Consider the following 18,593-nt stretch of genomic DNA (forward strand, 5'->3'; position numbering starts at 1 on the left):
TCACCTATGCAACTAATGCATATATCAAGAATTTGTTTCCTCTTTTAGCGTCGTAATTTTCCTCCTATATTTCTAATTTTATTTTCAAATTAAAGGCTTTCAATCCTTCATTAATGAGTGTGAGAGAGTGCACTTAGTATTTAAACTCCACGAAGTTTACAAGAAGTACTACTCATTTGACTCTTCAATTTCTATTTCATTTTTTTTTCCTCAAGATTTCTTACCAAAAATAAAAACTTTAAACAAATACTCGTATAAATGAATAATGTATTCCGAATTTCCCAAAATGTGATTTTTTTTGAATTTTGGGATATTTATTTGATTTTATTGCCTATTCGTATGAAATTATTATTGGTACAAATTTATCACTCAGTGTTACAATTATATGCTTTTATAAAACCGTTTTATACAGGAATTATTGAACAAAAATTTTGTACTTAGTTACTCTTGGGTGGCGGTATACGTGATTTCAGGCTACTACGTATTATTTTGTGAAGAGATGAGCTGAACAAAACTGACTGAAAACAGAACTGAACGAAATAATCTAAAATTATGTCATAAAGAACCTGACTACGTATATCCGGAGGTTTATCCATTGCCCACCAAAAATGGCACAAAATAAGTAAGGGGTGTGACGTGTTAAACTTAACTCGCTAATTAACTTCTTGTCGGGTCGTGTCATATTGCCAGGTCGATTCAATAATTACCATCTTTACATTATTATATCGTCTCCTCCATCTCTCAAACCCAACCAAGTGTGCTTCATGCTTTTCTCTTACTTTTATTATTTATCATCAATGTACTAAGGCTTATGTTTGCCTGCTATGATTAAATCTACGCCATCCAATATCAAATTTTGATCTCTTTATTCATTAGTCATCTAATCAAACATGAGAGATTAACTTCATCAACAATTTCTCATAAACATTCTCACCTATCCTCACAGTACATGATTACAACAAGGCCCATAAATCATGCTCGAAAAAGAGGTCGCATATAAGCGCAATCAAATTGTCGCCAGTAGTAATGAACTGTTTTAGTAGGATTAGTTATGAGCATGCCTAGAGTACTTTTAGTAGCGATACTATGTGCCATGTATGCATCCGAATCTCTTAAATTCCAGGGTAAAGGCAGTGTCCTTGATTTGGGTCTTGACGATTCTGAACAAACTGTGATGTTGGTGGTGGTTGATGATGGTAGTCTAAGCAGAGGTTTAGTCAAAGTTCCAAAAACCTGAAAACTGTTATAGTAAAATTAAAACCAAGTAACTCGCTGTATGACAAAGTTGCTACTTACAGCTTAAGGCGGGCTGAAATATATGTTACCTTACCCTTGTCGGAAATTATGAAAGGAGTAATCTGTAATCAGAAAGAATTTACTTACCACTGTACTAAAATAGATAACACTGATCGTGCTAGTGATCATTATAGTACCTATTTACGTGTTCATGAGTGTGATTGTTTTTTTGTAAACTGCAATATTATCAAAATTGTGTCAAGAAAAAGCGATAAGCTGCAAAACTTGTGTATCTGACTTTGAAGTGACAACAAACAGTCGCGACACACTTGTGTAACATGACTTACAAGTCGTACTACTACTATGTAGAAAAACTGAAAGAAAGAATTTGAAAGGTTAACCTGATTGTAAGCAAGAGCCATATTAACTAACGGAACCCCTCACTAAATCGGCCCACCAGATGATCACCTGTAAATTAGCCGAATTGAGGCAGTTGATTTGCTGACAGTAATCATAAGAAATGAAAATATGAAGAAAAAACGAGATCATACCTGACTTTTTAATTTTTCATCAGGAGCCCTTTTTGTAAGGTTGACGAGGTATGACAGTGGGGAAATAGACATTGCTCGACCTACGAGAACGAGGATTAGTAAAGTTGAGCTCACCGCGAGGGAAGATCCAACTCTGACAAGGTAAGAAATTCTAGATGTGATAACAGTTTGATTTAAAATTTGAAACAAGAGGATTATTAGTCCATACCTGTCAAGAACAACCTCCCACCTCTGAACGCCCAAGGCATCCATACCAACATGCAGAAATATAAATTTGTAAGCAATGTCTGACATTGTCGCGAACGCATACCAAAAAAACGAGGTAATGTGAAGAAATTTACTTGGTTGTAGTTCTTGAGATTTCGGTAACATTATAGCTGGTGTAGTGTGACATTAGCATCCCACAGAAGAATACAGAGAGAATGCCAATTAATTTGAAGAGCTGCAAAAGATTCAAAATTATAGATGTCGCGAATTATTGTCAGCGTATGAAATCAAACAATAAAGGTCCTAAGACTCCTAACTATGGCAGGTGAATCTAAAAAGTAATCTGTGCAAACTCCTATATAACTTCCATGGCATAAGCTATAGATTATCCTGCCTTTGAGCCAAAAACAGATTCAGAAACAATTACTCTATAAAGAATGCCCGGGTACAAAAAAAAGGTACACACAAATGCAACAGTAGTTTATTCATCACTAATAGGGTCAGAGACAACATACTTGTTGACAACCATGTTACAAGGCATACCGTCTTTCCTCCATCCTTTGCATACACCATAATCAACAGAGGTGACAACCTTCAAGATTTGATTTGCATTAAAAACACTAACTTGGAAATTAGAGGACCCTGCAACCAACGTGAGAAATTAAAACAATGATCAAATAATATAGCAGCTAACTATTCCCACGATTAAATACTGGAGTATGAGATACCGCAAATTCACTTTCAATTCACAGCCTAGGAAATTACAACGGAATATGTCTATACTATACATTTACATTATACTAAACATATTCATCCCATAGTTATCTGGGCAGGACCATAAGTGTCTTTTGGTAAAACACGTAGGTTAACTCCTTAATGTCTGATTGAAGTGACACAGGGTCGACAAACAAAATTAATAATTGCAATAATAAGAGTTAACCGAATAATCATAATATTCCCTTCTCCTCAATCATTTGTTTACCTATCTAAGACCAACCAGCCACCACCGCACTACTGAACTCACCCCAACCCCAGTACTGTCCCCTCTTCAACTATATAATGCTTAAAGTTGTGGCAATGTGAAGGTAGATAGAACCTACCTTGAGTTAAACTTAAGACATATCAAAGTTGATAATGAAAAGGAATGAGATGCTGCCAAAATTAGATAGTTCTTACAAGGCTCAAAAGGGAATACAATTAGTCACATTCAGAATTATATTCTCCCCTTGCATTTCAATTTTGAACGACCAGGGTTAGATGAAGTTGAGCGGTTCATAAATTACTGCCTCGTTTTTTTTTTAATAAAAAAAAGACATAAGATGAGAATTTACGTGTCTCAAAAGGGAATATCTCTATCTTTTCTGGAGCCACATTCAGAATTATAACGGAATATTTAATGGACGCATCACCTCAAAAACCAGGCTTGAATAAGTGCTCAAATACATCTAATGGCCTGTGGGGACTTCATACGCTTTAGCCAATTTTTCAGACTGAACTAAGAGTCATCAAAAGGAAGATAAACGATGTCAGAATGCAGTAATTTAGAAAATATTATCACAAGTCCTGAACTCACAACACTCGATTTCTAAAAGGCACTAAAGGCATAGGTAGGCGAAACACGAAATGAGAACAACTAAGGTAAGGTCACTCAATTGATGATCAAATGATAAAAATTTAGAAATTGAAAAACAAGATCGGCGCGTGACACTTGTGAAACAAGGGTTAATCAGTAGAAGCGAGATTACTAAGTTTCCCCAGAATCATAAACCCCAGTAACACGGAGAACAATTTGTGTACATACGAGAGCTCCTAATAACATACATCCTAAGATCGTTAGAAGAAAGACAACAACTTTCTTATCTATCGAAGTTTTGTTCACCAAGGTAGAGAGAACCTGAGTACAAGGTAGAGGAGGAAGCTGATCCAAAGAAGACGTCGCCATACCCTGTGAGTGACAAAGTGTGCGACATCTGCAAATGAGAATGAACAAAATGAACAGTTAGTTACCATGCCCAAGATGAATCTACCTTAAACACACAAAAACCCAATAGACTTCTAAGTCTGATGAGTTTTCTCCTAGTTTGATGAATTTGTTGATGGGAGTGAAAGTATTGCAACAAGCAATTATTGATTTACTTTTGGACACAATGGTCGAGTGTTGTCAACCTTCGGAACGAATTTCTAACGATGATATATATGATGCAACCTCAAAGGCTTCTTAAGAGTGTAGTGCAAGTACTTCTTCCCTGCAGCTAGAGACGGAGAATGGAGCGACTGAGCAAATCAAACATCCTTTATTTGAGAGACTTGATACTGAGGTCAGTGAGAGTGTCAGTGTGGCTGTTCAAAGCATGAAGGTAAGCATATGTACAAGTGACACTCAAGTGCTTGAACAAGTTATTCCTGAATAGCCAACCCGCCTGCCGATCTGAGACTTTTGCTCAAGGATTGTCTGAAGAAGCTCCTCTTCGCTCAAAGGTACTCTGTCCTATACACAAGGATTTTTCTAATTTTTCTTTTGAAAGGGTTGGGGACGGGGCTGTAGTAGTGCGGAGGCGACGCCAGTGTGAGTGCGAGGACGGAATAAGTGGTTTTCACGGAGGATGAGCCTAAAGAGTGGGTTTCTCAGGCTGAGACTGGTGTGCTTATCACTTTCGTTTCCGTTCCTCAGGGGTGGTAATGATCTCAAGCACATTCGGTTCAGGCATAATCGCTTTTTTGACGCTGGCTTTTCTACAGCAATATCTAATTCACATTGATTTTCCACCATTTCTTTCCTTTTCCTTGGAACTGAAATGACTTTATTGTCCAAATCCAGATGAATATTCCCCTATTCCAATATTACCTGAAATTCCAATAATAATCCTACTTACCGAACTTCATTTCACCCCTATCCGATCTTATATTTTCTTAACAATATACTCCCTCCAATTCACAATAAACCTCCCTATTTCCTTTTTTGGTAAGTGTTTGTGTGGTCCAAATTTAATTGTATGGTGGGGTAATGTATTTGTGTGATCCAAATTTAATTATATGGTGGGGTAGTGTGTTTCCTTAATTTTTGTGTCAAAATGAAATGGGAGGTTTATTGTGAATTGGAGGGAGTATCTCTTAAGTGTTGTGCTAAACAAACTCAAAAATCATTGTGAATGGTAAGGACTATCTACTGCTTACCACAGTGTTTCAATGAGAGGTTGATGACCATATATTTGATTTCTTTGCCTCTTTTTTCTCTAGACAAAATGGCCCGAGCAATCCGAGGAACTGTTAGGGTTAATAGTGAACTCTTTACGAGCTCTGGATGGAGTTGTGCTGCCCAGAGCCAAGACGAAGGCCTCAATCAGCACAAAAAATTACTCTTGTTATGGATAAAGCTCCTAAGCATTTACAACCTGATCTTGTTGCTCTAGTTCCAAAATTAGTTGAGCCTTCAGAGCATCCTCTTGTAGCTGATGCTCTTCTTGGTAGACTTTAGAAGGCCGATGCTGAACCAGCATTAAGGGTACTTATAAGGCAATAGTCTTAGAATGCTGTACTTCTTTAATTGTGGCAGAGTATACTTTACTTAGTCGATACTTCCTTTCATGTATAGCTTCCAAACACACAAAATTCCAATAGACTACTGACTGAAGTCGCAATACAAAACCAATTGAAAAACTCAATTTACCCATTTGAACAAAAATCGCCATTATTATAATTGCTAAACCTGTAGAATACCTCATACTTATTTAAAAAATGAACCCAAATGAAAAACATATAAAAACCCTAATTAAGCGATCGAAATCAGTAGATGAAAAAAAAGGAGATGAGTAGATGAAATAACGACCTTTGCTTTAGCGCCGCCGATGTGATTGTCAATCTTCTCTGGTTCATCTCCGCTATTCTTTGTATAACTGCTCCTCTGAACAATCAACTAATCAATCAAGCACGAGTCTCCAAAAATCAATCCTTTACATTGCAGTTGATTGAATTGAATTTGATTGATATAATTGTGAAAAGAAATGGAAATGGAAATGATGATAATACCGGACATAAAAGAATCAACGAAGGAAGTGACTCAATTAAAAAAGACTTACGTACATATGAAGGAGACTGATCACTGAATAGCTCAGTCGCGGATTCCCGAGGCAAATGAACCACCGATATTGAGTAAAGTACTGTTGTATCCTCAAGTAGAAACCCATTTTCAGATAGAGAGATCGTGGTATGATCATCCTTGAAGAGAGAGTGAATGAAGCGATCATGGCAACCAATTAAGCAAAGCTAGAAGCAATTGAGAGGCAACTGGAAATGAGATGAGAGGCTTAGATTAGATTACAGCAAAGAAAAATAGGTAACCAGCGGTCCTGATGAAACAAATCACTATTCCATTAATGTTGAGGGTAAATGGAATTGAGGATTGTCGCTCAGATTAAGTCTGAGGAAAGTGAAGGGAGTAATGAGGGTAAATTATACCATGCACCTAGGAGTATGGTGCAACCCTTTTCTTAACTTTTTTCTTATAATAAATAAATTATAAATTTAATAAATTAGAAAATAATAAAAAATATGTTATTATTCATAATTTTTATTCCTCTACAAATAGAGATCATATTTTATATATTTTGTTATTTATTTTATTTTTCCTCACATATTCACACAACGTAATTGATATATTCATATCACATAATTTTTTTTCCTTAAATTATTTTGTACTAGATTTCATGCCCGTGCGTTGCACGGTTACTAAATTGTGTTTTTGCTTTTAAGTAAGCATGTGTAAAATGTAAGTTTTTTTTTCGTAAAATAACCCGTGACTTCATAATAGTGGAACAATATTTTCTTAAATAACATGAGTTTATATCAATAGAAATCCTAATGGAATCAAAATTACGTAGTAACCAATATCACAACATACGCCTGTTTGACCTTAAAGCTCGAAATCCTTATATATAGTCATTAATTGTCGAAAGAATAGTTTCCTTTTCCTTATATTCCATCTTCATCAAATATTTAAATGTTGGTAACAGAAACCTATTTAGGGAAGAAAATATCATTAGAATTAGGATACAATTGCTAAATATGTATCAAAATTTACTATGTGGTCCGTATGTGCCAGTGGTTGAATAAACTTTGGTTTTTGACGAAGGAATGTGTGGTTTTTATCAAATTTTTTTTCAGATACATCTAATCAATTTCAAATTAACTTTTTTCCGTTTTATTATTTTTTACGATTCTTTTATTTTCTTTATTAACGCATTGAATTATCTTTAAATGAGTTGATTATTTAAAAATATAAATCGTGTTTTGGAAAAAAAAAAAAAAGTCTACCAAACCTGTGAATGTGTGAAGATAAAATCAAAGCATAAAATCAAAGCATAAGATAAGTAATCCAATACTCCTATTGACCGATTTCAAATCAAATCTATTTTTCTACAACCAAATCAAATCTAATTATTCCACTTTTTAATATATTTCTTTTACCATATATTGTGAAAATCCGATTTTAGAAATAACAACACTTTTAAATTGTCAATTAACCATTAACTTGAAAGTGTGAAGTAGGAAAGGACCATATAGAACTATAGGAAATAACTACTCCCCTTCGAGCTCGAGCTAGTGGCAGCTATTAGATGCTATTTGTGTGGAATATTCTAAGACATGCTTACATAAGGTATAATTGTTTTTTCAAAATAAAAAAAGAAAAGTAAAAGTAAAAAAAATAAAAAAATTGATGATTTATCTTATCAACAATAACTCTAATAGTTTGTTATTTACAAATGACGGGTTACAAATCAAGAATGAGTAACACAAGTAGAAGTTGCTCTCTCTCTATATCATTTATAATGTCCTGAGCTTACACGTTGCCACGACGGATAATCGTATAAGTTAATGTCGTGTATTCGTGTATTTAGTTTAGGAAGCGGAATAAAATTGATAAGAATAAAAAACACGGCCTGCATATACATGGGAAGTGCTTAATTAGAACACAAAGTCTTATTTAAGACGGATCAAGTATTTGGAATAAAATAAGAGCCGGATACATAGTCTCTAAGTAAACTTATTGAGAGACTGTCTCTCAGGAGACAATTTATTTTTATTTAATCATCTAATTGTTCTATCTATTCTCTATCTCTAGTTTAACAATAATATTACATCCTCCCAAAGTTACTACGGAGTAATTTTTTAGTATTCTCTATACATTAACTATTTAGTGCCCCTAAAATGACAAATCAATTCAGATTTTGGCAGTCCTTATAAAATTATGTAAAATATAAATTCCGATGAAGTGCAAAAATGAGGATTGTTTGGTTACCAACACCTCCGGACCCCAAATTTAAACCAAACTCGTCAATTTAAAAAAAATTCACAAATAAAGTAAGTTCGTATTGACTTCTAACCATTGTCTGGTTGAGTTGGAGTCAAACTCAATGTATATATGTATATTTTATACTCGTACCTAACAATACTTATTTGACTAATTCAATATTTATCCCCAATGCTATATTCTTTTTTTTTTCTTTTTTTGCTTTACTATTGCGATTTATTGAAGTTTGACATTAAGTTATTAATCAGCACGATAACTTTGGTGAGAGTATAATACACTTATTTATCAAAGTCGGACTCTAAATCAGGCTCTTATTGAGCAGTATTTTAATCAAAGGTAAACAAATGATTGAGATGGAGGAATAATTTTGAACATAAAAACTTGTTGGTTTATCAATTTTGAGCATTCAGACCACAAATCGTAAATAAATCGTAAATATGCTTGTACGTATAAATGTTTTCAAGTTGATTGTTTATTCGCTTCTCAAATTTCAACTTGTATATGTAGGGCTCCCCAAATAGGCCATATAAATCTTCGTTTCCTCTTTGAAATGCTTGAGCTATACTTTTCATAGCTGCAGTTTGACACTAAATGTAACAAACAAATCCTGTTTAACACTAAATATAACCAATAAACATCTAAATATGTTTTTGATCAGAAAATAATGTCTTCGTTGGAAACCTAGTTGAATATAACTTCCAATAAAACAAAGTCAAACCACCATTGAATGTAACATATTCAAAACATTGATATGGCAGAGGCACAGAGCAAATCAGTAAATCGAAGTCAGTGTAGTAATCAATGTATTCATTCATGAACGGTAGAAGAGTTAGTATTAACTATTAACTAACCCACCCTTAGAAAAATCTTGTTAAGAATCTGCATTTTTTTTATCAAGAGTAAGCAAGTGCAATTATGTAATACTTGTGAAATACAACGAAGAAGTTATCTAGCTACTTGCCTACTTTTACATCGACGCAGACTCGAAAAAATTATTAGACACCTACCTTTAATTTGTTCAACATATGAATTGGACAACCTTGTTATACACTTTGTACCTGCAATTTCGAATAAAATTATGTTAGAACGTTTGACATACCGTCTAATATTGGCTAAGAAACGACATGATCCTAACATATAATAGGCTAACCCAATCAATATCATAAGACCGTTCATCCAACATTAATGAATAGTAAAAAAAAATAAAGAAGCTAAGAGAGCTAAATATACAATGCAAGTAATAGGAGTTTGACTCACGTAGAATATACTGTATAACTTTTTATATATAGGGTAAATGCTTGTTGGAAGTCATGTAAAACTCCTACTATTTCTAATTAATAATATTTAAGTAGATAACTTTTCAATAGTTTATAATTACTAATATATAACTTTTCAATAGTTATTATAATTATTTATATGAGATTATTAGTTACGTAGTATATCAACAATATTATAATAATGCTATATAACTCAATCTTTTTTTAATTTACTATCTCTTATTATTTTATTAGCTCAAAATAATTATCTTCAACTAAGTTAATTATTAAAAATAAAAATCGTGTTTTAGAAAGGTTGGAGTCTCTAAAAATGCCTGAAAAAAGCCTCTTTTATATAGATATATTGATTATGCGGTTTTGGTATGAAATTAAACGTTCATGATTATTGTTCAATATATTTGAACAAATAAAGTCATATTCACTAAATTATAAATGTCATATTCACTAAACTATAAATGTCATATTCACTAAAGTGAAAGTGAATATAATATAACCATGGGATGAATATCACACCACATAATACATATTCATCAAACTACACTGTCATATTCACTAAACTGAAAGTGAATATGATAGTGTTCTATTGTGAATATCGCACTTTAAAGCACATATTCATTAAACAATATTTTCATATTCACTAAACTTAAAATGAATATAATAGTGTCATATCGTGAATGTAACATTACGTAACACTTAAAGTGAATATGACTGTGGTAACTTTTTTTAAAAGAGGAAGTTAATTTTTTGTTTTAAAATTTTAAAAGGAAAAAAAAGCAAAAAAAGAAAAAAAGAAAAAAAAAAAGGGAGGAAGTTGAGGATGAGTGGGGAGTGGGGGGTTGGAGGGAGTATGTAGTATCCTACACATGGGTGTAGGATATAAGAATTGAGTAATGAGTGGCCATGATTTTGCAAAATACTATTGCGAACTGTTCAAGTGAGCATACTGTTCATAAGGAACCCAAAAAGTGAAGTTCATGCATTTTAGTAGCTAAGGATAAGGATATATACGCGTAACTAGTTTAGGACCCGTGCAAAATTGCACGGGGCATATAAAAAAAGTTTTTTAATAATATTTTAAAATTTCAATTTGTTGTTATAAATATTTAGGGTGTCTTAAAACAAATGGAGGCTCAGTACACCACAGAAAAATGAGGCTCCAAATATGAATGCACAAGTGTACTATAGTCCGCGGTTTTTATTGGCTTTCATCTATAAAGCTTGTAAAGTCGGTGATCAAAACAGGAGGCCCGATTCCCGTGCCCGTAATTACCCAGGGCCTAGACGCCCCTGATAAGATAATATTAGTTTAAATATATGATATCAAACACAAAAAAATACATTAGAAGAACTCACTTGAAAATCAAAATAAAATAATTAAAATGGACTCCTAAAAAAGATCATCCTATGAAGATATACTCCCTCTGTTCCAGTGATATGTTTACACTTCGTTTATTTTGTGAGGGGGAAATAAAGGAAGTGTAAACATATCACTGGAACGAAGGGAGTATAACATTTAGGCCATGTTTTTTTTTTGACATAATTTCAGTTTTTATAAGTTTAGTTAAGCTCCATGTATTAAGTTAAGTTAAGTTCAGTTCAGCTTCATTAACTCATCTTATTATTATTATTATTATTATTATTATTATTATTATTATTATTATTATTATTATTTTTATAAAAGGATGCGCGCAGCTTTCATTAAAAGAAAAATAAAAGTTTACATGAAATTGGTGGGGAGCCGAGAAATAATCTGGGCTCCCACACCCTTAGCAACAGCAAAGTTAAGTCTAGTAAAAATGTAAGCGGCCACCCGAGCCCCCGCATCTTGAGATACCGAGAATTTCTAGATCCGTTTAAGCAAGGAAACAGCATCCGAACCTAGCTCCCCAAGTGATGAGAAAGATATAAAATAAAAATTTAATCATAAACTTGTTAGTATCTTATTTAACAACTTGAGGTCCTATTATTGGGTTTATATAGTCGGCACAAATTCTCATTTAAGATAAATATATCCGTCTTATCTTTAAGATGGGTTAAGTCTTATGTACTGTATAAAGTGGGGTGTTACTTGATCGGTTTTATTTTTAAGACATATGTATGAAAGACCTATTTGTGTAGTCGGTTGAACTCTTAAAAGGATTTTAGATTCTTAGGACCGAATTAGTGCAGTCCGTCTTGCTTCAGACCGCAAGTTCCGTCTGAAACAATAAGACCTCTCGCAAGTGTGAAGCACATGGGTGGTGGGACACCCCATGTGTTTTCTCACTCACTCCCTAAATGGGTTTTTTGTGAGAGAAAACGGTATCCGTCTTACATTTTAGACGGATCTTGCGGTCTGAAATAAGAATTTGTGGAATTAGTCGGATGTATAGTTGACACAATAAGTCTTGCTTTAGACGGTCTGATATAAGACGGATCAAATGTCACCATTTTTTTTAATAGAATGTAATCATTTAATGACAAAATATTATAATTAAAATTGTCATTTTTTATCCTGAAAATAATGGTAATATTTGATGAGAAAATAGTAGATAATATATCGTAAAATGACTATATTTGGTCCATCTTATTTCAGACGGGAAATAACCCGTCTGAAATAAGAATCTGCGTAGATAAATATATCCGTCTTATCCATAAAATGTGTTAAGTCTTATGTATAAAGTGGGGTATTACTTGATCATTTTTATTTTTAAGACAAATGTATGAAAGACAAGTTGGTTGGACTCTTAAAAAGGATTTTAGATTCTTAAGGCTGAATTAGTGGGAGGTATAGTAGATACAATAAGTTTTGCTTCATTAAGTCTGAAATAGGACGGATTAAATGTCATCATATTTTTAATTAAATGTAATTATTTAATGTAAAATATTATAACTAAAGTTGTTAATTTTTATCCTGAAAATAATGGTAACATTTTATGAGAAATAAGAGAATTTTGTAAATAACCCCCTTTTATGTACTACTTTTTACAAATAACCCCCTTATATGTCATATTTTACAAATAACCACCTTAAATTCAACTTAATCCAAAATTTAAGCCCCAAAAATTGACTACGTACACAAAATCTTTTAAACCCGATCTACTTACGACATCCCGATTAAACTTAACTAAGATACCGAAACTACCGTTACTGGCCTAACACCCATACTAAACCCCCAAATCAATAAAAATACTTAAACCCTTAATTTATTATTCTTCTGCAGTCACTGCTCCCTCATTCCCAAAATTTGGCTTGAAAAATTCCACTTGGAAAAAACGAGGTCTGAACCTGAGTATTTGCAAGTGTAATCAATCATCAACAAAAAATTGACTAAAAGGCTTTAACATGCCTTAGTGACTCAATGCATTGGACAAATTCTGGGTTTTCTTGGCTTATAACTTAGGAATGATTTAGTATACATTGATGGTAACTTACAAGATTTTAAGGCTTCAATTTCAATTGCTCCTTCATTCCTCCATCCGGGGCAGAATTAGGGTAAATTTGCACGTAGTATTTATAAGCCAAATTAGGTCAGTTTGTGTGTTTAATGTATGATCTAGCCTACTAATTGGACCTCTTTATGTTATAATTTCAGGTGAGTGTTAATGGCTTCTAGAATTAAGGTAGAAATTTATAGTGTCCAAGTGTAGAAGGAGAGAGCAGTGACGGTAGAACAATAGATTTTGGAGTTTTAGGATTTTTGATTTGGGGGATTTACGTGGGTAATTAAATCGGTGAGGATAGTTTAGACATTTTAGTTAAGTTTAAGTCGGGATGTCGTATGTAGATCGGGTTGAATAGATTTTGTGAGTGTAATTAATATTTGGGGCTAAAATTTTGGATTAAATTGAATTTAAGGTGGTTATTTATAAAATATGACATATAAGGGGGTTATTTGTAAAAAGTAGTACATAAAAGGAGTTATTTACAAAAATCTCGAGAAATAACTATATTTGGTCCATCTTATTTCAGAGGGGTTAATAACCCATCTGATATTAACCGGTCTAAAATAAGAACATGTGTAGTAGATATAATCAACCATATGAGAATGGGTAAAACGGGAAATAATGTGGTGGGCTTGGGACATGATATTAATAGCAATTGGTCTCCCTTGTGACGGGTTACCATTTGTGACGGATATTTTGTGAGAAAATGGTAACAAAATGGGTTAATGGAGAAAGGGGACCACATGAATAGTGTTGCAGAGAGAGAAAAAGTGGGTACATTGTGAGGTAAAATGGTATCCGTCTTCAGCGTGTGACGGATATGTCATGTTTTCAATGAGAATTTTGTGTATTAATAGTGGGTTTTAATATGAGAATGGGTATGACTATGTATAGTATAGGGTGGAGGAGGTAGGCGGGAAAAACAAAATCAATTGGTTTGTGTTTTATTATTTTATATAGAATATAGATAGATAGTATAATTTATAACTTTAGTAAATGTGAGAAATAAAATATTGTGTCTCCAGCTGTCCAACTACCCACTGACCCACTTGCTATTCTTTTCCTAAAAATGAAACCCTTGTGCTGAGTTGTGCAACCCACTTCCCCAGCCGCAATACTCATTTTTCCACATTACACTTTCTCTATCTTCTTCTTTTCTCCCCTTCTCGAGTTCTCGTTGTCTCCTCCTTACACCCATAATGCTAACTTTTTAAGGTCTTCTCCTTCTCCCAGCACTGATTACATCCACGAATGTAACCAGGTTAGGGTGAAGGATCAGGTCTTCATATTTAAAGAGCTTCGTGAGAGCAACAAGGTAAGTTTTCTCATTCCTTTGTGCCGTACCCGAGTCGTGTCACATTCCGGCGTGTCGGGGACGTATCCCGTGTCGTATTCCGTATCGTATCGTATTGACACGGGATACGCCAGTGATCTGGCGTGTCGGAGTAACCCTGACTGCAGAAGATCAAGGATACGTTACTCCAGGGTCCATACAAACGATTAATAATTTTAAAAAATGACGAATATTCATATTCTTTCATCTTCTAAGCCCTTGATCATGACCAGAAATTATATATTCATCTGGAATAACTGATTAAATAAAGACAAAGAAGTAAGGATAAAACAAGAAAGAGAATTCTAGTAGAGGCAGAAGACATCATTCTATTTACTCCAATGCCGACAGTTAATAGTCAGTAGTACTAATTTCTTTGAACATTGTATAAAGGATTGATATATTATAAACTGATAATAATTACATTATGAGGATGTCTATATATAGTATAGAATACAAGAGAGAACTAGCTATAAAACCTAGTTAACAGAATACATGATTTACAAATATATGGCATAGTTTTAGGAGAGAATAAAGGAATATAAGCTTGACTAGGTTGTTGCATTTGACTAGGTTGTTGCATTATCCTTGATACGCTCCCTCAAGATGGACGGTCTTAGAGTTAGTCCAATCTTGGATGTAAGTAAAGAGTAGCGTGGACTAGGAAGCGGTTTCGTTAACGAGTTGATCATCTCCATTAATATGTTGGACCCGAATGGCACCTAGCTGGACTTGTTCTCTGACGAAGTGAAAGGCAAGCGCTAAGTGTTTCATGCGGGAGTGAAAAATAGGATTTGCAGAGTAGTTCGTTGCACCCAAGTTGTCACAAAATATCACTGGAGTCGAAGTGGGAGTGAGAGCAAGTTCAGAGAGCAACGATTTCAGCCAGAGAATCTCGGCAGTTGTGTCAGCGACAGCCCTAAATTCAGCTTCAGTCGATGATCGGGATAGGGCACGTTGCTTTTTAGAGGACCAAGAAATCGGATTGCGACCAAGAAAGACGATATACCCTGTTGTCGACACATAATTTGTTTTATCGCCTGCCAAATCCGCATCGCAATAGGCATGGAGATGGAACGGAGTGTCTTTGAGCAGAGTGATACCAAGGTTGAGAGTGCCACTGAGGTACCGTAACAGTTTCTTTAGAGCAACCCAGTGTGTAGCCGTGGGATGGGTCAGAAATTGTGCCAATTTATTAACCGGGTAGGCAACGTCGGGGCGGGTAAGGGACAAATATTGAAGACTTCCGACAATAGCACGATAGGTCATTTCATCTTGAATAGGTTCATTCGGGGTGCTGATGAGAGGCGGGTGAGAGCACATAGGTGTAGTGGAGGGTCGACAATCTGTCATATTGTAACGAGTGAGAAGATCAGAGATATACCTCGTCTGATTGAGATGAATACCCGTTGATGTCGGGGTTACTTCCATTCCGAGGAAATAAGATAGCGGACCGAGATCTTTGAGCGAGAACCGGTGAGAAAGAGCTGAAATAAATTTGTTAACTTCATGAAGTGACGGACCTGTAATTATAATATCGTCGACGTAAACGAGAACAAACAATTTAACAGTAGCTTGACTGAAAATGAATAAGGACGAATCCGAGATAGCCTTGCGAAAACCATAGCGCAGAAGATAATTTTGTAATTCCGTATACCAAGCGTGAGGTGCTTGTTTAAGACCGTAAATAGCTTTAGTCAGTTTGCAAACGTGAGTGGGCTTGTCGGGGTTAACAAAACCAGGGGGTTGGACCATATAAACCGAGTCATGAAGGGTACCCTGTAGAAAGGCATTATTCACATCAATTTGACGGAGCGACCAACCATTGGTAACGGCCAGGGATAGTATAAGACGGATTGTGGTAGGTTTAATGACGGGGCTAAAGGTTTCGGTATAGTCGAGCCCGGGGCGTTGATGAAACCCTTTAGCTACGAGGCGAGCTTTGTGTTGTTTTAGACTACCATCCGGGTTATATTTGATCTGGTACACCCATTTACAACCAATGGTATTTGGGATATCATCAGGAGGTACAAGAGACCATGTATCATTTCGAATTAAGGCATCATACTCAGCTTGCATGGCAGCTCGCCAAAGAGGGTCGACAAGGGCCTGCTTAACCGTGTTGGGAGTGAGATATGGGGTGGGGACAGTAGCCAATTTTGCATACTTCGGGTTCGGTTTTCGGATATTATTTGAGAGGCGAGTTCCATGGCGAGGTGGGGGAGGGGGTGGGGGTGGAGGGGGCGGTGGAGAGGATTGCGTGGAGGTGGCTGTTGGTGTAGGTGTGGTACAGGCGAGGGAGGAATCAGCCGTGGTTGTGGGAGAGGTGTCGAGGACAGAGGAAGGGGATGTGACGGGTTCAGTGGCGGATATGAGGGGAATGGAGAATTGGCACCAGTCCGTGGGTGTTATAGGAGAAGAAGGAGTGGTTTGGCGCATAAGTTTGGAGTAGGGGAATTCATTTTCAATAAACTTGACGTGGCGGGAAGTATAAACACGGGAAGTGATCGGGTCAAGACAAAGGTAAGCACTTTGGGTAGGCGAGTAACCAATGAAGATACATTCGACGGAGCGGGGTTGGAGTTTGTGAGTAGTATAAGGACGTAACCAAGGAAAGCAAAGGCAACCAAAATTGTGTAGTTTTAGGTAGTTTGGTTCCTGATTAAATAATTTAAAGTACGGGGTCTGATTAGAAAGGGACGGAGTTGGGAGACGATTAATGAGATAAGCAGCTGTCGAAAAAGCATAGGGCCATAATGAAAGAGGGAGACACGCATGGGTTAGCAAGGATAGACCTGTTTCGACAATGTGTCGATGACGCCTTTCAGCAAACCCATTGTGTTCCGGTGTATGCGGGGGAGAGGTGAGATGGGTAATGCCATCAATGTTTAATTGAGACGTGAGTGTCGTGTATTCGCCGCCATTATCAGAATAAAATTGGCGAATTGGTTTGTTGAAATATTTTTCAATAATAGCTCGGAATTTATTAAAAGTTAATTGAGTGTCGGATTTCCGTTTTAATGGATAAAGCCAAATATAGTGAGTAAAGTGATCAACAAAAATAACGTAGTATTTAAATGAGTCGGAAGAGAGGACGGGTGATGTCCAGACGTCTGAAAAAATTAAATCAAGAGAAGCAGTGGAACGTAATGAGGATTGGCCAAAAGAAAGTTTATGGCTTTTATTCAAATGACAAGAAATACAAGCTGCGGAATCGGAATCGGAAATGCGTAATTGAAATTTAGAATTAATAAGTTGTAAAATTTTTGAGGACGGATGGCCAAGCCGATGATGCCACGAAGCTTGACTCGGCGATGTGACAACGTGAGCGTGTGGAGAAGGCGGTGTCCAAACATAAGACCCGTCAATGAGTGGGCCTTGAAGAAGGACCTGCTCCGTCTGTAATTCCTTAACACAAAAAGAAGACGAGGAGAAAATAGCATAAGCATGATTGTCTTTACAAAACTGAGAAACGGATAAAAGTTTGCGGGAAATAGACGGAACTACAAGAACGTTGGTAAATAAAAGAGAGGCAGAGGAAGAGGGAAAGGAAAAAGAACCAGAGTGTGTGATTTGGAGGGCGGAGCCATCACCTATGACGAGGTCATCGGGACCATCATAAGGCTGATGGAGAGCGAGAGTATTGAGATCGTCTGTAATATGATGCGAAGCGCCGCTGTCGACAGTCCATGAGCGGTTGGATTAAGAGGTTGTGTGGGAGGCCGTGTGAGCATGAGGTTGAGGGCCGCGGGGTTTGCGGGTGGGAAAGACAAAGGACGGGTATTTGGTTTGAAGATCAGGATAGTCGGAGGCCACATGACCAACAGTGTCACAGTATTGGCAACGTCCTTTAAAAGGTTTCGAATAGGTGGGTTGGGTGGTGTTGGGGGTCGTAGTTTTAGGAGTATAGTTGGAGGAGCGATTTTGATAGGAAGTGCGATTATTGGGACGATAGTTAGCCGCATGGGCAGAGGGAGTAAAGGTGGCGGGGGTGGGTTTATTTTTGAGACGAAGTTCTTGTTGTATAAGTTTCTCATGTAAGGCTTCAAAGGAAATGGGCGTGTCACGAGCACGAACGGCTTCGATGACGGAACGATATTTATTATAGTTAAGGCCGTTGAGTATTTTAGCGGTGATATCGTCAACATCCATTGGATGTTGTAATTGAGCAAGGTCATCCGTACATGACTTGATAGCAGTCATGTAGTCGGTTATGGTCATATCGTCGGTATGGGAGATATTATCGAGGCGGTCCTT

General features: G+C 36.0%; 1 protein-coding gene across 10 annotated transcripts; it reads right to left on the reverse strand.

Annotated features, from left to right (window-relative positions):
* Positions 1-868: 868 nt before the first annotated feature.
* On the reverse strand, positions 869-6,429 carry LOC141626642 (sodium/hydrogen exchanger 1-like). 10 transcript variants are annotated; one of them, XM_074440343.1, is made up of 10 exons: positions 6,071-6,427; positions 5,821-5,907; positions 3,889-3,964; positions 2,538-2,636; positions 2,129-2,229; positions 1,996-2,018; positions 1,788-1,867; positions 1,638-1,704; positions 1,326-1,358; positions 869-1,240 (listed from the first exon to the last, which is right to left on the reverse strand). In XM_074440343.1, exons 1-5 carry the CDS (start codon positions 6,236-6,238, stop codon positions 2,159-2,161), a joined length of 501 nt encoding a protein of 166 aa, XP_074296444.1. In that variant the 5' UTR covers positions 6,239-6,427; the 3' UTR covers positions 869-1,240; positions 1,326-1,358; positions 1,638-1,704; positions 1,788-1,867; positions 1,996-2,018; positions 2,129-2,158. The 10 variants fall into 10 exon arrangements, with proteins under 10 accessions (XP_074296444.1, XP_074296449.1, XP_074296445.1 ...); XM_074440348.1 differs by adding an exon at positions 3,404-3,489 and having other exon boundaries at positions 869-1,704; positions 5,821-5,895; positions 6,075-6,429; XM_074440344.1 differs by lacking the exon at positions 1,326-1,358 and having other exon boundaries at positions 869-1,233.
* Between the last annotated feature and the right edge of the window lie 12,164 nt (positions 6,430-18,593).

Source organism: Silene latifolia, chromosome Y (assembly GCF_048544455.1).
Source record: "Silene latifolia isolate original U9 population chromosome Y, ASM4854445v1, whole genome shotgun sequence".
Classification (NCBI taxonomy): Eukaryota; Viridiplantae; Streptophyta; class Magnoliopsida; order Caryophyllales; family Caryophyllaceae; genus Silene; species Silene latifolia.

What these genes read in the sequence shown, in the direction of transcription:
- LOC141626642 (XM_074440344.1), bottom strand. Translation starts at nt 6,238, where the DNA reads ATGATCGCTTCATTCACTCTCTCTTCAAGGATGATCATACCACGATCT. An exon ending in TCGGCGGCGCTAAAGCAAAG is followed by an intron (nt 3,965 to 5,820) that starts GTCGTTATTTCA and finishes TCTCATTTGCAG; the next exon opens with ATGTCGCACACTTTGTCACT. An exon ending in CTCCTCTACCTTGTACTCAG is followed by an intron (nt 2,637 to 3,888) that starts GTTCTCTCTACC and finishes CGTTGGTTGCAG; the next exon opens with GGTCCTCTAATTTCCAAGTT.